Raw genomic sequence first — 25,975 nt, 5'->3', positions numbered from 1 at the left:
ATCCTTTCAACGATGTCACCAATCTCTCCACAGACCAGCTCTCTTCTCTATCCTTTAGATTTATTCAAGCATTGCACATGGACATTGCATCAACCCAAATCAGTACAGAGGTTGTATTATTTTGAATGGTTCCTCAGGGACATGGGTGTAAACACAAGGAACTGGAACTAGGACTTATATTTAAAGCCCACCTAGAAGAGATTACTACTTCAATGAAATGAAAACTCCAGACCCTGATCATTTTAGTGGCAAATTCCACCAAACATTTAAAAAAGATAACACCAATTTTACATCATCTCTGCCAGAAAACAGAACAAAATACCTCCCAATTCACATTATAAGGCCAGTATTTCCCTGATATCAAGATAAAGTACAGTACTCCATTTCTTAGTGGGGAACATGTGCCAAGACTTCCAGTGGGTGCCTGAAACCACAGATAGTACCAAACCTTACATACACTGCTTTTTCCTATACACACATACGATGAAGTTTAAGATATACACTAGGCACAGTAAGAAATAACAGTAACTAATAATAAAACAGAATGATTATAATATACTGTAATAAAAGTTCTATGAATGTTCTCTCAAAACATCTTATTGTAATCATCCTTCTTGTGATGTGAGGTGATAAAAAGCCTACATGGTTAGGTCAAGTGAGGTGAATGACACAGGCATTGTGGTATAGCACTAGGCTACTACTGACCTTCTGATACATCACAAGACCATTTGTTTCTGGACCGCAGTTGACCTCGGAACTGAAACCATGGAAATGGAAGCTGCAGGAGGCAGACAATGGGTAGGAACTACTGTTTAGAAGAACTAGAGACCAATATTCCTCATGAATATAGGTACTATAGTCCTCAACAAAATGACAGCATTATCAAATCTGGCAATATATATATGCACAAATACAAATTATACCACAAAACGTGGGGTTTATCTTGGGAAGACAAAGGTACTCAGAAATCCAAAAATCATATCAATTTACACAGAAAAGGCATTTGACAAAATTGAGCATCCATTCATGATAAAAACTCAACAAACTAGGAATAGAAGGGAATTTTCTCAACCTGATAAAGAGCATCTATGATAAATCTACAGCTAACAGCACACCTAGTGGTAAAGGACTAAATGTTTTCCCTTTGAGATCAGAACAAGGCAAAAATGTCCACTCTCACTGCCCCCCATTCAATATTTTAATGAAAGTCCTAGCCAGTTTAAGAAGGCGAGAAACAGGGGTCCCTGGGTGGCTCAGTCAGTTAAGCATCTGCCTTTAGCTCAGGTCAGGATCTCGGGGTCCCGTGATCAAGCCCAACTTCTCCCGCTCCCTCTGCTGCTCCCCATGCTTGTGCTTTCTAACTCACTCGCTTGCTCTCTCAAATAAATAAACTCCCCAGGAGACCAGCACAAACCCCCCACAAGCACCATGTCTACTGATCATAGAGTTGTGCAAAGCTTCAGCTTCAGTGGAAATACTTTCAGGTCTCTTTTAACAAGTAGACAAGAGCACACCTAGTTAAAATTCACCACACTCTGGCAAAGATCCAAACACTCCTCCTCAGGCAACAAGAAACTCTGCAGAGGACTGACCTGAAGGAAAGAGCAGTCAAAATACAGCGGCAATGTGCACATAGCATATAACGGAGACACTTCCTAAAGCCACCAGGCCCCGAACAGTACGTGACCTCTTCTTCATAAACCCCTAACTCTCAGAAGCAGGAAACATAACAGGCTCTCCTAACACAGAGAAGACAGAGACCTAGACAAAGTGCCAAGACAGAGGAATTCAGCCCAAAAGAAAGAACAGGAAAAGGTCATCATCAGGATCTAATCTAAACAGATATAAGTAATACGCCTCATCCAGAATTTAAAGAAGCAATCATAAGGATACTAGCTGGGCTTGAGAAAAGCATAGAAGACAACAAGGAGTCCCTCACTACAGACATAAAAGACCTAAAAACTAGTCAGGCTGAAATGAAAAAAGCAATAACCAAGATTCAAAGCCAACTGGATGTAATGAACACAAGGATGGAAAAATCAGAGGAACGAATAAGTGACATAGTAGATAAAATTATGGAAAATAATGAAGGTGAGAAGAAGAGGGAAAGACAAATATTAAATCACAAATGTAGACTTAGGGAATTCAGTGGCTCCATAAAGCATAATGACATTCCTATCACAGGTATGTGATAAAGAAGAAAGGGAAGAAGAGAGGGAAAAGGTATCAGAAGGTTTATTGGAGAAAATGATAGCTGAAAACCTCCCTGATCTAAGGAGGGAAACAGACGTTCAAATCCAGGAGGCACAGAGAACTCCCAACAAAATCAACAAAGGCAAGACAACACCAAGAAATACCATAGCTAGGGGCGCCTGGGTGGCTCAGTGGGTTAAAGCCTCTGCCTTCGGCTCAGGTCATGATCCCAGGGTCCTGGGATCGAGCCCCGCATCGGGCTCTCTGCTCAGCAGGGAGCCTGCTTCCTCCTCTCTCTCTCTCTGCCTGCCTCTCTGCCTTCTTGTGATCCCTGTCTGTCAAATAAATAAAATCTTTAAAAAAAAAAAAAAAAAAAAAAAGAAATACCATAGCTAAATTTGCAAAATATAAAGAAAAAATCCTAAAAGCAGGACAAAAAAGGTCCCTAACTTAAAAGGGAAAACAAATAAGGTTAGCAGCACATCTTTCCAGAGACACTGGCAGTCCAGAAGGGTCTGGCATGATATACTCAATGTGCTGAATGGGAAAAATATGCAACCAAGAATACTCTATCCAAGCAAGGCTGTGATTCAGAATAGAAAAAAAGATAGTTTCCAAAATAAACAAAAACTAAAGGAGTTTTTGATCACTAAACCAGCCCAGAAAGAAATATTAAAGGGAACTCTGAGTGGGAAAGACCAAAAGCAACAAACACTAGAAAGGAACAGAAAATCTCTAGAAACAACAAGCAATAAAATGGCACTAAATTCACATTATCAATAATGACTCCAAATGTAAATGGACTAAATGCTCCAATCAAAACACTTAGGATATCAGAATGGATAAAAAAAAAAATCCATCTACACACTGCCTATAAGAGATTCATTACAGACTTAATGACACTGTAGATTGAAAGTGAGAGGACAGAGAACAATTTATCATGATAACAGACATCAAAAGGAAGAAAGAGTAGTCATATCAGACAAACTAGATTTTAAATAAAAGACTGTAACAAGAGATGAAGACTATATAATAATAAAGGGGACAATCCAACAAGATCTAACAAGTGTACATATGCCAAGTTGGGAGCACCCAAATACATATAACCATTAGTAAACATAAAGGAACTCATTGATAATAATACCATAATATAGGAGGGAACTTTAATACCTCACTTACATCAATGGACAGATCATCTAAGCAGAAATCAACAAGGAAACACTTGCGACAGAAATCAGAGGACACAAAGAAATGGAAAAACATTCCATGCTCATGGAGATTGGAAGAAAAATCATTGTTAAAGTGTCTATTACCACCCAAAACAATCTACAGAGTTGATGCAATTACTATCAAAATACCACCAGCATTCTCCATAGAGCAATGCATTGTTTCATAGAACAAAGAATCCTAAAAATCCTAACAGACCCCAAAAAGCCAAAACAATCTTGAAAAAGCAAAGCAAAGCTGGTGGCATCACAATTCCAGACTTCAAGTTATATTACAAAGTTGTAGTAATCAAGACAGTATGGTACTGGCACAAAAATAGACACATAGGGGGCGCCTGGGTGGCTCAGTTGTTAAGCGCCTGCCTTTGGCTCGGGTCATGATCCCAATGTCCTGGGATCAAGCCCCCATCGGGTTCCCTGCTCAGTGGGAAGCCTGTTTCTCCCTCACCCACTCCCCCTGCTTGTGTTCCCTCTCTCACTGTCTCTCTCTCTCTGTCAAATAAATAAATAAAATCTTAAAAAAAAAAAAAAAACAGACACATAGATCAATGGAATAGAACAGAAAACCCCAAAATGGACTCAAGAACTATACAGTCAACTCATCTTTGACAAAGGAAGAAAGGATATCCAATGAAAAGAAGACAGACTCTTCCCACCACAAATGGTGTTGGGATAACTTGTCAGCAACACACAGAAGAATCAAACTGACCACATTATGACCATACATAAGGATAAATTCAAAATGGATGAAAGACCTAACGTGAAACAGGAAGCCATCAAAATCCTAGAGAACATAGGCAGGAACCTCTTTGACATCAGCAGTAGCAACCTTTTCCTAGATATGTCTCCTGAGGGACAGGAAACAAAAGCAAAAATGAAACAAAAAGCAAAAATGAAACAAAAAGCAAAGGGGGGGGGCGCGCCTGGGTGGCTCAGTGAGTTAAAGCCTCTGCCTTCGGCTCGGGTCGTGATCCCAGGGTCCTGGGATCGAGCCCCACATCGGGCTCTCTGCTCAGCAGGGAGCCTGCTTCATCCTCTCTCTCTGCCTGCCTCTCTGCCTACTTGTGATCTCCCTCTCTCTCAAATAAATAAATAAAATCTTTAAAAAAAATCATATTTAAAAAAAAAAGCAAAAAGGGACTTCATCAAGTGAAAGATTATGCACAGTGAAGGAAACCATCAACAAAACTAAAAGGCAACCTTCAGAATTAGAGAAGATATTTGCAAATGACATGTAATAAAGGGCTAGTATTCATAATCTATAAAGAACTTTTTGAACTCAACACCCAAAAATAAATAATTTCTTAAGAAATGGACAGAAGAGGGGTGCCTGGGTGGCTCAGTTGGTTATGCATCTGCTTTCGGCTCAAGTCATGATCCCAGGTGCTTCTCCCTCTGCGGCTCCCCCTGCTTGTGTTCTCTCTCACTCTCTCTCTCAAATAAATAAAATCTAAAAAAAAAAAAAAAAAAAAAAAATCTGACATCCAATTCCTACATTAAAAAAAAAAAAAAAAAAAAGGAAAGAAATGGGCACAGGACATGAACAGACATTTTTCCAAAGAAGGCATACAAATGTCTTAACAGATACATGAAAAGATACTCAACATCACTCATCATCAGGGAAATACAAATCAAAACTACAATGAGATATAACCTCATAACTGTCCAAACAGCTAAAAAAAACAGCACACAAAAGAACAGATGTTGGTGAGGATATAGAGAAAAAGGAACTCACTTACACTATTGGCAGGAATGCAAACTGGTACAGTCACTCTGGAAAACAGTATGGAGGTTCCTCAAAAAGTTAAAAACAGAACTACACTATAATTCAGCAACTGCACTACTAGGTATTTATCCAATTCAAAGGGATACATGCACCTATGTGTTTATAGCAGCATTATCAACAACAGGCAAATTATGGGCAGAGCCCAGATGTCCACTAACTGATGAATGGATAAAGAAGTTGTGGTTATAGGGGCACCTGGTGGCTCAGTCAGTTAAGCATCTGCCTTCGGCTTAGGTCAAGTTCCCAGGGTTCTGGGATCAAGTCCTGTATCGGGCTCCTTGCTCAGCAGGGAGCCTGCTTCTCCCTTTCCCTCTAGCTGCCTGCCAAATAAATATTTTTTAAAAAGAAGTTGTAGGGTATAAACACACAAACACACACAGGAATATTACTCAGCCATAAAAAAGGATTGAAATCTTGACATTTGCAATGACTTAGATGGAGCTAGAGAGTATTGCGCTAAGTACAGTCAGAGAAAGGCAATACCACATGATTTCACTCATATGTGGAATTCCACATTCCAAATTAATAAAAGAAAAAGATGAACATAGGGGGACGAGGGGAAAAGGAGAGAAGAAAACCACGGAACAGACTCAACCATAGAGAACAAACTTAGGATTGCTGGAGAGGAAGTGGGCAAGGGTATGGGTTAAGAGGGTAATGAGTATTAAGGTGAGCACTTGTTGTGATGAGCAATGGGTGTTGTATGTAAGTGATGAATCACGAAATTCTACCCCTGAAACTAACATTACACTATATATCAACTGACTGGAATTTAAATAAAAATCTGGAGAAAAAAATCTGATAAAACATATACAGGATTTACATGCTAAAAACAGTAAGACACTAATAAAAGAAATAAAAGAAGATGTAACTAACTTGAGAGACCATGTTCATAAAATGAAAGACTGCATAGCAAAGATATCAGTTCTCCCTAAACTGTCTAGAGATTTAAGGCAATTACAATCAAAATTCCAGCAGGACTTTTTTTTTTTCAAGATTTTATTTAGTTATTTGACAGAGACACAGCAAGAGAAGGAATACAAGCAGGAACAGTGGGAGAGGGAGAAGCAGGCTCCCTGCTGAGCAGGGAACACAATGCCGGGCTAGATGCCAGGACTCTGGGATCATGACCTGGGCCAAAGGCAGACGCTTAACAACTGAGCCACCCAGGCACCCCAGCAGGACTATTTGTAGATATAAATAAACCAATTCTAAAATGTAAATGGAAAAACCAAGGAGCTAGAAAAGTCAAAACAAGTGAGAAAAGGAGAAATAAGAGTTGGACGAATCACACCACCTAAATTAAAGACTTAAAACTACAGAAACCAAGAACATCCAGATATATAGCCATACAAATATGGCCAAATGATTTTTGACAAAGGCATAAAAGTCAGTCAATGGAAAAAGGAAGCTCTTTTCAACAAATGATAGTGAACAACTGAACATTCGTTTGCAAAAAAAGAACCCTGACCCAAAACTCTTACTTATACAAAAAATTAACTTGAAATAGATTATAGATCTACATACAAAATGTAAAACTTTTAGAATAAAACACAGAATTGGCCATAGGATCAAAGTTAACATCACTAGTGATTAAGTCATGTTGATAACATGACCTTCTGATATGTGATGAAAAGGCAATTCATCTCAATGGTATTCTTTCCAAAATCCCACAATCCCAACTGTTATCAAAAGCAAAACAGAGACAAACTAAATTAAAGGACATTCTACAAAATACCTGACTCAGCCTCCTCAAAACTGTTAAGGAGATGAAAAATAAGGAAAGACAGACACTTTCAAAGACCTGAAACTAAAAAGACATGAAGACTAAATGCTTGGATCCTAAATCAGAAAATGGACTTTAGTGGAAAAACTAATTAAAGTTAAGCTAATAACAAGGGACCAATGTTGGTTTCTCAGTTTTGACATATATATCATGGTAATATAAGCTGCTAACAGTAGGAAGAGCTGGGTGAAGATATACCATAACACATTGCACTATCTTTGAAACTTTCTATAAATGTAAAATAAACCAAAAAAATTTTTTTCAGTTTATTTTTAAAACATAGGAGAAAACTCTGGGATGTGGTGCAAAGAGTTCCTAGACAAGGCACTGAAACATGACCCATAAAGTAAAAAATTAATAAACTGACAGGACAACACACCTATTACAATGGCTAAAATAAAAAATACTGGCAGCAAATGCTGATGAGTACAAGGAGCAAATGGAACTTTCATACATTGCTGGTGGAAATGCAAAATGGTTCAGTCACTCAGGAAATCAGTTTGGTCATTTCTTTTTCTTATTTTTTTTAATTGTTTTTAATTCCAGTATAGTTAACATAGAATGTTACACTAGTTTCAGGTGTACAATATAGTGACTCAACAATTCCATACATCACCCAGGGCTCATTATGACACATGCACTCCTGAATCCCCATCACCTATTTCATCCAGCACCCCACCCACCTCCCCATCAGTTTGTTCTCTATAATTTTGTTTCTTGGTTTATCTTTTTTTCCTTTCGTTCATTTGTTTTGTTTCTTAATTCTACATGAATGAAGTCATGTGATATTTGTCTTTATGACTTATTTCACCAGCTCCAGCTCCATCCATGATGTTGCAAATGGCAAGATTTCATTCTTTTTATGGTTGAGTAATATTCCACTGTCTGTGTCTGTGTGCATGTGTGTGCACACACACATCTTCTTTATCCATTCATCTATCCTCGGACACACTTAGGCTGCTTTCTTATCCTGGCTCTTGTAAATAATGCTGCTATATAAACACAGGGATCCATGTATTCCTCTGAGTAAGTGTTTTCATATTTTGGGGGTAAATATGCAGTAGTGTGATGACTGGATTATAGGGTAGTTCTATTTTCAACTTTCTGAGGAACCTCCATACTGTTCTCCCCAATGGCTACACCAGTCTGCATTCCCAACAACAGTGCAAGAGGGGTCCTTTTTCTCCACATTCTCATCAACACTTATGGTTTCTTGTGTTTTTTACTTCAGCCATTCTGACAGTTGTGAGGTGGTATCTCATCATAGTTTTGATCTTCATCTCCTTGATGATGAGCAGTGTTGAGCTTCTTTTCACATGTCTGTTTGGCCAACTGGATGTCTTTTTTGAAGAAATGTCTATTCGTGCTTGCCCATTTTTTAATTGGGTTGATTTTTGGGTGTTCAGTTGTATCAGTTCTTTAATATATTTTGGATACTAACCCTTTATAGGATAGATCATTTGAAAATATCTTTCCCAATCAGCAGGTTGCCTTTTAGTTTTGCTGATGTTTCCTTCATTGTGCAGAAGCTTTATATTTTGATGCAGTCCCAATAATACATTTTGGCCAATTTTTATAAAGTTAAAAATAAACACTTACCATATAACTAGCAATCTCAACCTAGGTATTTAGCCCAGTGAACTAAAAATGTACTTTCACACAAAAATCTGTGCACATATATTTGTAACAGCTCTAATCATAAATGCCCAAACCTAGAAACAGCCTTAATATCCTTCAACAAGTGAATGAATAAACAAACTGTGGTATACCCTTATAAGAGAATACTACTCAGCAATAAAAAGGAATAAGCTACTGATACAGAATTACTTAAAAGGATCTTGGAAGCATTACATGGAAAGAAACTAGTCTCAAACAGTTACTATATGATTCTATCTCTATGACATTCTTGAAAAGACAAAGCTATCAAAACTAAAAATATATCATTAATTGCCAGAAATAATAATGGACAAGAAGAGTTTTTTTTAGGAGGTTACACTTTGTTGTATATCCGGATTATAGTAGTAGTTTTTAAAAATCTATACATATGTGTTGAAGGTCAATGAACTATTCATTTTTAAAAAAAGTCAATTTTACTATACGCTAATTTAAAAAAAAATTTTTTTAAGTAAATGTAAAGGTTAAAAAGAACTACTAACAAGTGATTTTCATTAATATGAAGAAATATATCACTAACAAGTACTTCATTAATACATAGAAAGGTTTTGCTTATTTATTCAACAAATATTTTTAAACTATGGACTATATGTCAAACCCAGTTTTAGGAAACAAATACCAAAAAGCTGGAAAGAATGAGTATGTTTTGTCTGTGGAATGGACATGAATTGGGGGAGACTAGATGTAAGACTGTAATGGGTTATATAATGTTCCCTCAAAATTCATGTCTATTTAGAAACTTCAAAAAAAACCAGCTGAACAGAAATTATGTAACAGCACTCAGAGTCTGGTAAACATACTATGTACCATTATTTTACTAAATCCTCGCAGTTACTCTTAAAGGTACCTATTATTTATTATTCTGTCTTTACCAACTCAGAAATTAAGAAATTAAGTAATTTTCCCAAAGTTGACAATAAGTATTGAGCTAGAAATTAAACATAAGTGTGTTTAATTCAGTGTCTGGCCAAATAGTAGGTATTCAATTAATGTTGAGTGAATGAATACATACAAAGTCATGTTCTATGAATCGTGCTACCTTCTAATGTATTCTGTCATTTTAAATGTATACATTCACATTTTAAAAGATCAGAAGAGAATCTGGATGGATTAAATTAAATGGCAATGTACTAAATTCTCTTATATTTGTTTAAGTTGTTTTAAGTTCACAGTTACTAAAAGATCACACTAAAATGACAGGCATACTTATGAAACAATATCCAGTTTATCTGCATCTGCAATTAGTTTTTTTTAGTGTGCTACAGTCTACTTGTTATAGTAATCACACTAGCATGAAGAGAAAAGAAGCAAAGATATCATTTTTTCCTTTCTCAGAAATTCTTTAATAAAAAATCAAGGGGTGCCTGGGTGGCTCAGCTGGTTAAGCATCCGACTCCTGATTTCTGCTCAGGTCATGATCTCAGGGGCATCAGGTTCCTTGCCTACTATGGAGTCTGCTTGAGGATTCTTCCTCTCCCTCTGCCTCTCCCCCCAACTTGCATATCCATTCTCTCTCTCTCTCTCTCTCAAATAAATATATAAATAAATCTTTAAAAAAAAAAGAAATTAAAAGACCAACCCACACCAACACACTAATGTAAAACCAGTACATAAATTTATTTTAACTAGATCTCCTTTCTTGACCACACATTCACGCTTGAGACATTTTGGTGGTGGTATGCTTCAACACCACCCCTACCAAAATAAGATAAAGACCTTTTAAGTGTGATGTACCTCTTATATTAACTTATCACATTTATAATTAAGATATAAGTGAGGGGCGCCTGGGTGGCTCAGTGGGTTAAAGCCTCTGCCTTCGGCTCAGGTCATGATCCCAGGGTCCTTGGATTGAGCCCCACATTGGGCTCTCTACTCGGCGATGAGCCTGCTTCCCCCTCTCTCTCTGCCTGCCTCTCTGCCTACTTGTGATCTCTGTCTGTCAAATAAGTAAGTAAAATCTTAAAAAAAAAAAAAATGGCCTGCATGCAAGTCTGACCTTCAGCAGGCTTCTAGGAATTTGGATTTTGAGAGGGTTCTCAAAAAACTCTCCAATAAGAGTTACTGTGCTTAATCTGTTTGTACAAACAATGTAGTTTATGCTAAACACCTGCTCCCCTTCTGGGAGTCTGAAATTTTGTTATGTACCAGTCAAAGGGTGCCAGCCCCCAAATATAAACCCTAAGAGCTGAGCCTCTAACAAGCTTCCCTGATAGAAAACATCTCATAGGTGTTGTCACAACTTGTTGCTAAGGAAATTAAGTATGTTCTGTGTGACTCCATTAGGAAAGGACTCAAACACAAATTCCTCCAAACTTTGCCTCAGACACCTTTTCCCTGTGTTGATTCTGTTTGCAGATTTCGTTATAATAAATCATAGTAAGTGTACCCATATGCTGAGTTTTGTGCATCTTCCTAGCAAATCACTGAGCCTGGGGAGATGTTGGGGTCACCCCAAACCACATACTAAAAGTTACCTGAGTAAAAGTATACCTACCATCTTACCAGGCAATGTGCTCTTGGAGGAAAGTCATTATTCATACACAACAAATCTTGCATAGATTGTGGAATAACATCTACAAAAACATTTAATAATGAAAAAATTAGTATGTTCACTCTAAGACAAAATTTTTTTAAATGACTGAAAAAAAAATCACATTATGTAACATATCTTGCTAGTCCACGCAGTTTTGCAATTGCTCAAGGATTTATATCTAGGACCAGCTCTACGATTTGGGGTGAGAGAGATGTTTCTTTCCCACTGTCTTATTTCAAAAAAGCCAGCCTCTAAAAACAAAAAGTATTATTCCTACATGTATATTTTCCTTCTTCTAAGTCATGACTCAAACGTTTCCTCATCCTTCCTACAAAGCTACATTTTATCTGTTCTTCTTGGTCTGCCCTTGTCCCTACTTTTCTTCAAAATTTTACTTAGAATCCTGTCAACACTTTATCACCTCCTATGGCTAGTCTTTGCTAGCCTCTGGCCATTTATGTAAGGGCTTCTTATAACCACTAAACAAGGATATCTCAGTCATTAAGTACCTGCCTTCAGCTCAGGTCATGATCCCAAAGTCCTAGGACAGAGCCCCATACTGGGCTCCCTGCTCAGCTGGAAGTGTGCTTCTTCCTCTCCCACTCCCCCTGCTTGTGTTCCCTCTCTCACTGTGTCTCTCTCCATCAAATATCAAATAAATGAAATCTTAAAAAACAGAAAACAAAAATTTTTAAAAAAACCACTAACCAGGTTCCCACTTTTTACCCATGCATCTTTAAGCACTTGTATTGCCATTTATAATACGACAGTGACATAAATGATCCTTAGTTATGCATAAATTCATAATAAATTCAAAGTATAAAGAATATTTGTTCACAAAAATATTTCCTTTTATTGTATAGCCATAATTCCACAGGAAATATACATTTTCTTAATTTTCAAAAAGAATAAATAGGAGAACACTAATGACTTGATGCTTTAACTGAAGCAATGAACAACCCAACAAAATAAAAGATCAGTGCTCAAAACTTCTGACATCTGATAGTATAATTTTAAATGTGTATCTCCAAATTAAATGAGTTGATGGTTTACTTGTAACTTCTACCATTAGGTATAGCTTTAATCACAACCAAATTAAAACTGCACAATACATATACACATGCAATAATAATGACTTAAGTAACCTAAATCCATTCATCTTCTCTCATACCATAGTCCCCTACAGGAGTTTACCTTAGAAAAACTGATTCTAAGCCTCGTCATTATAACAGCTTTTCCTTGATGTATGATCTTCCCTCAAATTAACAGCCCTCAGGATTTCTCTAACAGTTCCTTCATTAGTCAGCAGAATGTAGGACCTGGAAATCTCTGGGCTATTATCAGACTTCCCATCAGCTGCATATATTTCCCTCATCCAGTTAATCCTGAAGTACACATATTCATATTTTGGCATAATTATTTTATTTAGTGTATAATTGTCTTCTGTATGTGTATAGATGGTCAATGTTATCTCTCCTAGTTTACGAATCTGAATACATATGCTAACTATTTTATTGTTTCTAAAAAGAATGCATACAATACAAAAGGTTATATAATTTTATTCCTATACAAGAAAAGGTACAAATATTTCAGGCCTACACTTACAAATGATAATCTGTTTTAAGCAGAAAAACTTTTTTCCTTATTTTTTCAACTGAAATATAACTGACATTTAACATTATATTACTGTCAGGTATACAATATCATAACAACTCATTAATTGTATACACTGCAAAATGATCACCGTAAGTCTAGTCAACATCTGTCACCAGTTAACAACAAAAATTTCCTTGTCATAAGAACTTTTACAATTTACTCTCTGAGCAATTTTCACATATGTGATACAGTACGATTAACTATAGTTACCATGCTGGACATTAATTACATCCCTGTGACTTATTTATTTTATAACTGTAAATGTGTACTTTGACCTCTTTCATCCATGTTGCCCACCCCTCAACCTCCACCTCTGGGAACCACCAATCTAGTCTCATAAATGTAAGTCTGATGAGTTTTGTTTTCTTTTTTTTTTTTTAGATTCTACATATAAGAGATATCATACAATATCTGTCTTTCTCTTATTTCACTTAGCATAATATCATCAATTGCCCGAAAAACTAACACACATTCTGCATATTTATTTTTTAAGTGAGTAAAGAAGGGTATTTGACTGACAGCTCCAAAATTCATATTTTTCCAATACCTTGGTCTCTCACTATTATATGCTACTCTACCTCAAGGAAAAGATTTTGGGGGGTGCCTAGGTGTCTCAGTCAGTTGGGCGTCTGCCCTCGGCTCCTGAATTCTAATCCATTTGATCTGACTACAAACTTTGGGGTATAACCAAAACACTACACTGATAAATCAGAAAATAACTTTTATTTTTAAATCCTTCAAATCCCAGCTTATTGCTTAATTCTTCATTACATCTTCCCTGATCTCTCTTCAGTTAAAACTGATCGTTTCTTCTCAGAACTTCAGTAGCACTTTTTCTGGGCTCTGTGATGGCACTTATCATTTTCTATCTCCTATGACCATTAGTTATTTATAGACTATATATCCCCTACTGGACCGTAAATTTCTTTTAACTGGGGGTTAAAAGTGCACGCAATAAATATTTTGCTAATCTAATTAATTTTGAAATGCTGCTATGACTGTCCCTCTAAAAAGATCATATTCTATTTCAGATGTAGTGAAACAACTTTGCAAATGTAAAACATCTCCAGAGGACACTATTTAATTAAGAGAACTAAATTCATAATTCAAAATTATAATCACTCTTACAGTCAAGAGTTTCAAAATATGTAGTTAACAACTTACCTTCCAATACTTCATCCTTTCCTTCTTTATCAGTGGAATCTTGTACAAGATAATGATGAGTGATTGAGAACTTGAAGTCAGCAAAGGAAATTTCATCTGATTTCTCTTCCCATGTGCCAGAAGTAAATATACCCTATATTTAACAATAAAATGGAAAAAACATCCTCAAGGAAGTTCCCTTAAAATATTAACTATCCAGAAACATACAAAATTATAATTTCTGAATAATTTTTGTAAGATATACATATAAAATCAAGAATATACAGTAAGCCCCTGCCTCTTACATTAAAAAAAAAAAAAAAAACCTTTCTACCATTAGCAGAATCTCTGAGTTACTTTCAGCTGAGAACGGTAACATTTCATAAATTTTTAAAATTTAGGAAAAAATATGGCAGCGAAATATACTTTTATCATAAAAATCTCAAATCTGATATCACTATATAGTACAGAGCATTACTGGACATCAGAAATTGCTCAAAAGCAGTTTGTAGAATCAACTTGAGTGACATGACATTTGTAGGACTTACTTCCTTAACATATTTCTGCAACCTCCTTTAGCAAGCTTTGGTATTTAAATATTTTCATTTAAATAGCAACCCTTGACTGGAAAATATTTTAATTTAAAGTTCCAAAGAGCCCCCTGACTTATACAACATAATCATAAAAAAGGATTTTTCCCATTTTCTAATCTCCCATAGCTATTCCTTCCACTGGAGAGGAGGTATAGTCACTGCAGCAGAGCACCACTATGAGGCAGAAAATACCAACCCAGCAACTTGCCAAGCACAGACAGTTCCAAACTAGACAGAAAATATGAAAGGAATGAGTCTGTGAGTTGTTGGGTTTTTATAAAAAGTGTTCTCATGATCATACCTAATGTAGAACACTCAAATTTTTTATATGAGTTTCTGGCAAAGTATTTGTAATTCTGAATGGCGTTAAATCATATTTTAAATGTCTTATGGGTATATTACATTAATATATCAAATACCAATCTTTTTATTAAGACAAAAACCACCATGTATGATACATATCAAAGCCTATAATTTCATATGTTGGGTTTCTCTAAAGTAAGGTTAACCTGTATTGAATTAAGATATATATATGGCCCACACCAAAATTCTCAAACTGTATACTTAAGAGCTTGGTGTGCTACGAGGAATGCCCACTATAAAGCAATTAAGGCTAAAACTAAGGACAAGGGCAAAGTCCAGAAAATGAGAGAAAAGCACATTTGTCAAGCTTACAGAAAAGCTGAAATACTCTACTTAAATGATATGAAGAAACATTATCTGATCCTAATTTTGGATTCTGAGAACTACTGTCAACTTTACCAACAGCCATCTCAAGGAGGATTTGCTTGTATTCAATAAACAGGTGGTATCCAGGTTCTGGCTCCCAAACAGACTTTTTAAGATAATCAGTTCAACAAAAAACAATACTCTAATATGCCTCCTTCAATTCCATTATGATGCAGTCCTTTGACACCGATTTTTAGTATGGTATATATTTATGATTACAACAATCAGAAATGACAGCTCTGGTTCAAAACTAATCTAGTGATTCATCAAAAATAACCTCTTGGTGGGGAGGAGTCAAGATGGCGGAGAAGTAGCAGGCTGAGACGACATCGGGTAGCAGGAGATCAGCTAGACAGCTTATCAAACCATTGTGAACGCCTAAAATCCAACGGGAAATCAAAGAGAAGAAGAGCAACAATTCTAGAAACAGAAAATCGATCACTTTCTGAAAGGTAGGACCTGCGGAGAAGTGAATCCAAAGCAACGGGAAGACAGACCGCGGCGGGGAAGGGCTGGCTCCCAGCAAGCGGCAGAGCAACGGAGCACAAAATCAGGACTTTTAAAAGTCTGCTCCACAGAGGGACATCGCTCTGGAGGCTAAACCGGGGGGAAGCCCACGCGGGGTCAGCGTAACCCCAAGGTCCCGCGGGGTCACAGAAGGACCGGGGGTGTCTGAGTGCCGCAGAGCTCGCAGGTATTAGAGTGGGCAAGCGGGCTACAGCGACAAAGCGAGGAGTGAGCTCTCAGCCCGAGGTTACCTTGAGCTGGTCGCAGGCTGGGTGGGCTCGGAGCGCGGCCAGAGGCCACAGAGACGGAAGTGACCGGGCGCTTTTTTCCAAGTGCCAGCAATTGACTGCTTTCCTCCAGGTGCGACCGGAGGCCAGGGAGACAGGGGCGGTTGGGCGCTTTTCTCTGAGGGCGCACTGAGGAGCGTGACCCCAAGCTCTCGGCTCCTCCGGGCCAGAGATTGGGAGGCCGCCATCTTCATTGCCGTCCTCCGGAACTCTACGGAAAGCATTAAGGGAACAAAAGCTCCCAAAAGCAAACCCCAGCGGATTACTTAGCCCGGCCCCTGGCAAGGGCAGTGCAATTCCGCCTGCGGCAAAGACACTGGAGAATCACCACAACCAGCACCTCCCCCAGAAGATCAACAAGAAACCCAGCCAAGACCAACTTCACTCACCAAGAACAGCAGAATTCCAGAGGAGGAGAAAGCAAATCTTATCTGGACAAAATGACAAGGCAGAAAAACTCACCACAAAAAAAAGAACAAGAGGCAGTACCAAAGGCTGGAGACCTAATCAATACAGACATTGGTAACATGACAGATCTAGAGTTCAGAATGATGATTCTCAAGGTTCTAGCCGGGCTCGAAAAAGGCATAGAAGATATTAGAGAAACCCTCCCCGGAGAGATAAAAGCCCTTTCTGGAGAAATAAAAGAACTAAAATCTAACCAAGTTGAAATCAAAAAAGCTATTAATGAGGTGCAATCAAAAATGGAAGCTCTCACTGCTAGGATAAATGAGGCAGAAGAACGAATTAGTGACAGAGAAGACCAAATGACAGAGAATAAAGAAGCTGAGCAAAAGAGAGACAAACAAATACTGGACCACGAGGAGAGAATTCGAGAGATAAGTGACACCATAAGACGACACAACATTAGAATAATTGGGATTCCAGAAGAAGAAGAAAGAGAGAGGGGAGCAGAAGGTATATTGGAGACAATTATTGGAGAGAATTTCCCTAATATGGCAAAGGGAACAAACATCAAAATCCAGGAGATGCTAAGAACGCTCCTCAAAATCAATAAAAATAGGTCCACACCTCGTCACCTGATAGTAAAATTTACAAGTCTTAGCAACAAAGAGAAAATCCTGAAAGCAGCCCGGGAAAAGAGGTCTGTAACATACAAGGGTAAAAACATTAGATTGGCAGCGGACCTATCCACAGAGACCTGGCAGGCCAGAAGGAACTGGCATGATATATTCAGAGCACTAAATGAGAAAAACATGCAGCCAAGAATACTATAGCCGGCTAGGCTATCATTGAAAATAGAAGGAGAGAAAAAGAGCTTCCAGGACAAACAAAAGCTGAAAGAATTTGCAAACACCAAACCAGCTCTACAGGAAATATTGAAAGGGGTCCTCTAAGCAAAGAGAGACCCTAAAAGTAGTAGATCAGAAAGAAACAGAGACAATATACAGTAACAGTCACCTTACAGGCAATACAGTGGCACTAAATTCCTATCTCTCCATAGTTACCCTGAATGTTAATGGGCTAAATGCCCCAATCAAAAGACACAGGGTATCAGAATGGATAAAAAAACAAAACCCATCAATATGCTGCCTACAAGAAACTCATTTTAGACCCGAAGACACCTCCAGATTTAAAGTGAGGGGGTGGAAAACAATGTACCATGCTAAGGGACATCAGAAGAAAGCTGGGGTGGCAATCCTTATATCAGATCAATTAGATTTTAAGCTAAAGACTATAATAAGAGATGAGGAAGGACACTAGATCATACTCAAAGGGTCTGTCCAACAAGAAGACCTAACAATCTTAAATATCTATGCCCCTAACATGGGAGCAGCCAACTATATAAACCAATTAATAACAAAATCAAAGAAATACATCGACAGTAATACAAAAATAGCAGGGGACTTTAACACTCCCCTCACTGAAATGGACAGATCATCTAAGCAAAAGATCAACAAGGAAATAAAGGCCTTAAATGACACACTGGACCAGATGGACATCACAGACATATTCAGAACATTCCATCCCAAAGCAACAGAATATACATTCTTCTCTAGTGCACATGGAACATTCTCCAGAACAGACCACATCCTGGGTCATAAATCAGGTCTCAACCGGTATCAAAAGATTGGGATCATTCCCTGCATATTTACAGACCACAATGCTCTGAAACTAGAACTCAATCACAAGAGGAAATTTGGAAAGAACGCAAATACATGGAGACTAAACAGCATCCTAAAAAATGAACGGGTCAACCAGGAAATTAAGGAAGAATTGAAAAAATTCATGGAAACAAATGATAATGAAAACACAACGGTTCAAAATCTGTGGGACACAACAAAGGCAGTCCTGAGAGGAAAATATATAGCGGTGCAAGCCTTTCTCAAGAAACAAGAAAGATCTCAAATACACAACCTAACCCTACACCTAAAGGAGCTGGAGAGAGAACAACAAAGAAAGCCTAAACCCAGCAGGAGAAGAGAAATCATAAAGATCAGAGCAGAAATCAATGAAATAGAAACTAAAAAAACAATAGAACAAATCAACAAAACTAGGAGCTGGTTCTTTGAAAGAATTAATAAGACTGACAAACCCCTGGCCAGACTTATCAAAAAGAAAAGAGAAAGGACCCAAATAAATAAAATCATGAATGAAAGAGGAGAGATCACAACCAACCGCAAAGAAATACAAACAATTATAAGAACATACTACGAGCAACTCTACGCCAACAAATTTGACAACCTGGAAGAAATGGATACATTTCTAGAGACATATAAACTACCACGACTGAACCAGGAAGAAACAGAAAACCTGAACAGACCCATAACCAGTAAGAAGATTGAAACAGTCATCAAAAATCTCCAAACAAACAAAAGTCCAGGACCAGACGGCTTCCCAGGGGAATTCTACCAAACATTTAAAGAAGAATTAATTCCTATTCTCCTGAAACTGTTCCAAAAAAAGAAATGGAAGGAAAACTTCCAAACTCATTTTATGAGGCCAGCATCACCTTGATCCCAAAACCAGACAAGGATCCCACCAAAAAAGAGAATTACAGACCAATATCCTTGATGAACACAGATGCGAAAATTCTCACCAAAATACTGGCCAATAGGATCCAACAGCACATTAAAAGGATTATTCACCACGACCAAGTGGGATTTATTCCAGGGCTGCAAGGTTGGTTCAACATCCACAAATCCATCAATGTGATACAATACATTAATAAAAGAAAGAGTAAGAACCACATGATACTCTCAATAGATGCTGAAAAAGCATTTGACAAAGTGCAGCATCCCTTCCTGATTAAAACTCTTCAAAGTGTAGGGACAGAAGGCACATACCTCAATATTATCAAAGCCATCTATGAAAAACCCACCGCAAATATCATTCTCAATGGAGAAAAACTGAAAGCTTTTCCGCTAAGGTCAGGAACACGGCAGGGATGTCCGTTATCACCACTGCTGTTCAACATAGTACTAGAAGTCCTAGCCTCAGCAATCAGACAACAAAAAGAAATTAAAGGCATCCAAATTGGCACAGAAGAAGTCAAACTATCACTCTTTGCAGATGATATGATATTGTATGTGGAAAACCCAAAAGCCTCCACTCCAAAACTGCTAGAACTTATACAGGAATTCAGTAAAGTGTCAGGATATAAAGTCAATGCACAGAAATCAGTCACATTTCTTTACACTAACAACAAAACAGAAGAAAGAGAAATTGAGGAGTCAGTCCCATTTACAATCGCACCCAAAACCATAAGATACCTAGGAATAAATCTAACCAAAGAGGCAAAGAATCTATGCTCAGAAAACTATAAAGTACTCATGAAAGAATTGAGGAAGACACAAAGAACTGGAAAAATGTTCCATGCTCATGGATTGGAAGAACAAATATTGTGAAAATGTCTATTCTACCTAAAGCAATCTATGCATTTAATGCAATCCCTATCAAAATCCCATCCATTTTTTTTAAAGAAATAGAACAAATAATCCTAAAATTCATATGGAACCAGAAAAGACCTCGAATAGCCAAAGGAATATTGAAAAAGAAAGCCAAAGTCAGTGGCATCACAATTCCAGACTTCAAGCTCTATTACAAAGCTGTCATCATCAAGACAGTATGGTACTGGCACAAAAACAGACATATAGATCAATGGAACAGAATAGAGAGCCCAGAAATAGACCCTCAACTCTATGGTCAACTAATCTTCGACAAAGCAGGAAAGAATATCCAATGGAAAAAAGACAGCCTCTTCAACAAATGGTGCTGGGAAAATTGGACAGCCACATGCAGAATAATGAAATTGGACTATTTCCTTACACCACACACGAAAAAAGACTCAAAATGGATGAAGGACCTCAATGTGAGAAAGGAATCCATCAAAATCCTTGAGGAGAACGCAGGCAGCAACCTCTTTGACCTCCACCGCAGCAACTTCTTCCTAGGAACATCGCCAAAGGCAACAGAAGCAAGGGCAAAAATGAACTATTGGGATTTCATCAAGATCAAAAGCTTTTGCACAGCAAAGGAAACAGTTAACAAAACCAAAAGACAACTGACAGAATGGGAGAAGATATTTGCAAACGACATATCAGATAAAGGGCTAGTATCCAAAATCTATAAAGAGCTTATCAAACTCAATACCCAAAGAACAAATAATCCAATCAAGAAATGGGCAGAGGACATGAACAGACATTTCTGCAAAGAAGACATCCAGATGGCCAACAGACACATGAAAAAATGCTCCACATCACTCGGCATCAGGGAAATACAAATCAAAACCACAATGAGATACCACCTCATACCAGTCAGAATGGCTAAAATGAAGAAGTCAAGAAATGACAGATGCTGGCGAGGATGCGGAGAGAGGGGAACCCTCCTACACTGCTGGTGGGAATGCAAGCCGGTGCAACCACTCTGGAAAACAGTGTGGAGGTTCCTCAAAAAACTGAAAATAGAGCTACCCTATGACCCAGCAATTGCACTCCTGGGTATATATCCTAAAGATACAAACGTGGTGCTCCGAAGGGGCACGTGCACCCGAATGTTTATAGCAGCAATGTCCACAATAGCCAAACTGTGGAAAGAACCTAGATGTCCATCAACAGATGAATGGATAAAGAAGATGTGGTATATGTACACAATGGAATACTATGTAGCCATCAAAAGAAATGAAATCTTGCCATTTGTGACTACGTGGATGGAACTAGAGGGTATCATGCTTAGCGAAATAAGTCAATCGGAGAAAGACAACTATCATATGATCTCTTTGATATGAGGAAGTGGAGATGCAATGCGGGGGGGTTGGGGGGAGGTAGGAAAAGAAAAAATGAAAGAAGATGGGATTGGGAGGGGGACAAACCATAAAAGACTCAATCTCAAAAAAGAGACTGAGGGTTGCTGGGGGGAGGGGGGACGGGAGAGGGTGGTGGGGATATGGACATTGGGGAGGGTATGTGCTATGATGAGTGCCGTGAAATGTGTAAACCTGGCGATTCACAGACCTGTACCCCTGGGGATAAAAATACATTATATGTTTATTAAAATAAATAAATTAAAAAAAAACAAAAAAAAACCTCTGAGGGCCTTGATCAGACAATAAAAAAGAAATAAGCATATATAATGGAAAGAAATAAAACTGTCTGCATTCACAATGATCTGATATGTACCTAGAATATCCAAAGCAATGTACAAACTACTAAAACTAACTGATGAGCTTAGGAAGTTAGAGAATTCAAGATTAACATACAAAAACCCTCTGTATTTTTATATACAGGCAGCAAACACTTGGAAAATGATTTTTTAATTAACATATAATGTATTATTTGCCTCAGGGGTACAGGTCTGTGAATCCTCAGTCTTACACAATCCACAGCTCACAATAGCACACACCCTCCCCAAAGTCCATAACCCAGCCACCCTATCCCTTTCCCCCAACCCCCCCAGCAACCTTCAGTTTGTTTCCTGAGATTAAGAGTCTCTTATGGTTTGTTTCCCTCCCTGGTCCCACCGGAAAATGATTTCTTTAATACCACTCTTACAACATCAAAAATAAATTAACTAGAAATACATGTAACAAAAGATGAGCAAGAATTCTACCTAAGAATGCTTCAAAATATTGATAAGCAATTATTAAAGACCTAAAGAGAGCTCAATGTACTTGGACTGGAAGACACAACAGCATTAAGATGTCATTCTCCTCAAACAGATCTATAAATTCAACACCATCCTAATAAAAATCCCAGCAGGCATGTTGTAGAAATTGACAAGCTGATTCTAAAACTAATATGAAATCCAAAGGACCTAAAATACCTAAAATAATTCTGATGAAAAATATACTACCTAATTTTAAGACTTATTTTGCTATAGTAATAATTAAGACACTATAGTAGTAGCATAAAGACAAACAGATCATTTAGACATAATAGTCCAGAAATACATTCACACTTCTCCATTTTACAACAGAGGATCTACTGCAATTCAGTAGGGAAAGGGGAAAGGATGGTCTTTTCAACAAACAGTCCTGGAATAATAAGATACTCAAATGGAGGAAAACGGAGAACTGTCTTTACAAACTTGAGACTGGCAAAGACTCCTTTGACAGGACACAAAAGGCACTAATAATAAAATTAAATATTAAGAAAATGAGGAATACCCAAATACATAATATAGCTAATAACAAACATAAAAGAACTAATCAATAATAACACAATAATAGTATGGGGCTTTAGCACCCCATTCACATCAATGGACAGCTCATCTACCTAAACAGAAAATCATCAACAAAACAATGGCTTTGAATGACACAGTGGTACAAATGGATTTAACAGATATTAGATATTTAACAGATATTATTATGGAGGATATTATATCAAATGAAAGTAGAATGCACCTTCTTTTTAAGTGTACATGCAACATTTTCCAGAACAGATCACATATTAGGCCACAACACAAGCCTCAACAAATTCAAAAAGACTGAAGATACACCATGTATCTTTTCTGACAACACTATGAAACTAGAAGTCAACCACAAGAAAAAAATCTGGAAAGACCATAAATACATGGACATTAAATAACATGCTAATAAGCAATAAATGAGTCAACCAGGAAATAAAAGAAGAAATAACAAAGTACATAGGGGAAAAAGAAGACGAAAATGTAACAGTTCAAAACCTTTGGGATATATGAAAATCTGTTTTAAAAGGGAAGTTTATAGGAACAGGTCTACCTCAAGAAGCAAGAAAAATCTCAAACAACCTAACCTTGCATGTAAGGGAGCTTTTGTAAAAAGAACAATTAACAAAACCTAAAACCAACAGAAAGCAGGAAATAATAAAGATTAAAGCAGAAATAAATGAAACACAAATGTAAAAAAAAAACAAACACACTAGAACATACCAATGAAACCAGGAGCCGGTTCTTTAGGGGGAAAAAAAAAATCAGTAAAATTGAAAAATCTCTAGCCAGACTGATCAATAAAAAAAGAGGACCCAAATAAACAAAGTCACAAATGAGAGAAGAGAAACAAAAATATCAAATATCAAAGAAATACAAACAAAATACAAAGAAATACAAACAATTATAAGAGAATATTATGAAAAACTATATGCCAACAAATTGGACAACCTAGAAGAAATGTATAAATTCCTAGAAACATATAAACTATCAAAACTGAAACAAGAAGAAATAGTAAATTTGAACAGAGCAATAACCAGCAAAGGAATTAAATCTGTAATCAAAGTCCAGGACCAGAGGGCTTCACAGGCGAATTCTACCAAATGTTTAAAGAGCTGGGATGCCTAGGTGGCTCAGTTATTAAAACATCTGCCTTTGGCTCAGGTCATGATCCCTGGGGTCCTGGGATCAAGTCCTAAGTTGGGCTCCGTGATTAGTGGGGAGCCTCCTTCTCCCTCTGCTTGTGCTCTCTCTCTCTCTGACAAATACATAAAATATTTAATAAATAAATAAATAAGAGTTAATATCTATTCTTCTCAGCTGCCTGGGTGGCTCAGTCAGTTAAGTGTCTGCCTTCAGCTCAGGTCATGATCCCAAGATCCTGGAATCAAGTCCCATATCAGGCTCCCTGCTCAGCAGGGAGTTTGCTTCTCCCTCTCCTTTTGCCCCTCCCCCCACACTTGTGTTCTCTCACTCACTAGGCACTCTCTCCCAAATAAATATTTTTTTTAATCTTTAAAAAAAAAAAATCTATTCCTCTCAAACTATTCCAAAATACAGAAAAGGAAAACCTAAATTCATTCCAACAGGCCAGTCTTATCCTAATACCAAAACCAGATAGACACCACAAAAGAAGACAAATACAGGCAAATATTCCTTGAAGAACACAGAAGCAAAAATACTAAACAGAATCTAGCAAACTGAATACAACAACCATTTAAAAAAAAATTCATTCACCCCAAGCAAGTGGGATTTATTCCCAGGATACAAGGGTGGTTAAATATTCGCAAATCAAACAAAGTGACGCATCACCCCAGTAAGAGGAAGTATAAAACCCATATGATCATTTCAGTAATGGAGAAAAAGAATCTGACAAAGTATATCAACTTATGCTACAAACCCTCAATAAAGTATGTTTAGAGGAAACTACATCAATATAATAAAGGCCTGATATGAAAAACTCACAACTAAAACTCACCATGCTTAAATGGGGAAAAATGGGGAAAAACAGAGCTTTTCCCCTAAGGTCAAGAACAAGACAAGGGTGGCCACTCTGACCACTTTCACTCAACATAGTACTGGAAGTGCCAGTCACAGCAATCAAACAACAACAAAAAAAATCAAAGGTTTCCAAATCAGTGAGGAACAAGTCAAACTTTCACTATTTGTAGATGACATGATACTGTATAGAGGAAACCCAAAAGATGCCACCAAAAAACTGCTTAGAACTCATTAATGAATTCAGTAAAGTTGTAGGATACAAAATCAAGGTACAGAAATCTGTTGCATTCCTTTTTTTTTTTTTAAAGATTTTATTAATTTGACAGAGATAGAGACAGCAAGAGAGAGAACACAAGCAGGGGGAGTGGGAAAGGGAAAGCATGGGAGAAGCAGGGCTTCCAGCTGAGCAGGGAGCAGTATGCTGGCCAATCCCAGGACTCTGGGATCAGGACCTGAGCAGAAGAGAGACGCTTAACAACTGAGCCACCCAGGCACCCTGTTGCATTTCTATATACCAAAAATGAAGCAGCAGAAAAAGAAATTAAGAAAATAATCCCATTTTCAAGTGCACTGAAAACAGTAAGACACCTAGGAAGAAACAAAGAGGTGAAAGACCTGTACTCTAAAACTATAAAACACTGATGAAAAAAAATGAAGATGATATAAAGAAATGGGAAAACATTCTATGTTCATGGATCAGAATAACAAATATTGTTAAAATGTCTACACTACGCAAAGCAATCTACTCATTTAATGCAATCCTTATCAAAATACCAACAGCATTCTTCACAGAACTAGAACAAATAATCCTAAAATTTGTATGGAACCACAAAAGACCCGAACTAGCCAAAGCAAACTATCTTTTTTAAAAAAAGATTTATTGGGACGCCTGGGTGGCGCAGTTGGTTAAGCAGCTGCCTTCGGCTCAGGTCATGATCCCAGTGTCCTGGGATCGAGTCCCACATTGGGCTCCTTGCTCAGCAGGAAGCCTGCTTCTCCCTCTGCCTCCGTCTGCCAGTGCTCGCTCGCTCTCTCTCTCGCTCTCTCTCTCTGACAAATAAATAAAATCTTAAAAAAAAAAAAAAGAATTTTATTTTTTTAAAAAAATTTTTTAAATAAATAAATAAAGATTTATTTATTTATCTTAGAGAGAGAGTGTGTACATGCAAGCAAGGGAGGGGGCAGAGGGAGACAATCTCAAACGGACTCCCTACTG

The 25,975-nt window shown here is 37.5% G+C and overlaps 1 protein-coding gene across 2 annotated transcripts in view; it reads right to left on the bottom strand.

The window, feature by feature from the left end:
- The window catches only part of RAB3GAP1 (RAB3 GTPase activating protein catalytic subunit 1), a 124,139-nt gene that overhangs the window by 75,356 nt on the left and 22,808 nt on the right, over window positions 1-25,975 (bottom strand). The window contains exons 4-5 of one of the 2 annotated variants that reach the window (XM_080799792.1): window positions 14,019-14,151; window positions 11,160-11,238 (exon numbers count right to left, since the gene is read on the bottom strand). In XM_080799792.1, the coding sequence (XP_080655918.1) occupies window positions 11,160-11,238; window positions 14,019-14,151 (212 nt within the window). Of the gene's footprint in view, window positions 1-11,159; window positions 11,239-14,018; window positions 14,152-25,975 lie in introns of those variants that run through there. The other variant, XM_080799793.1, reaches the window with a different exon arrangement.

Source organism: Martes martes, assembly GCF_963455335.1.
Source record: "Martes martes genome assembly, chromosome: 3".
Taxonomy (NCBI): Eukaryota; Metazoa; Chordata; class Mammalia; order Carnivora; family Mustelidae; genus Martes; species Martes martes.
Note: the sequence above shows the minus strand (reverse complement) of the source record. Positions and strands in the feature narration are given on the sequence as shown.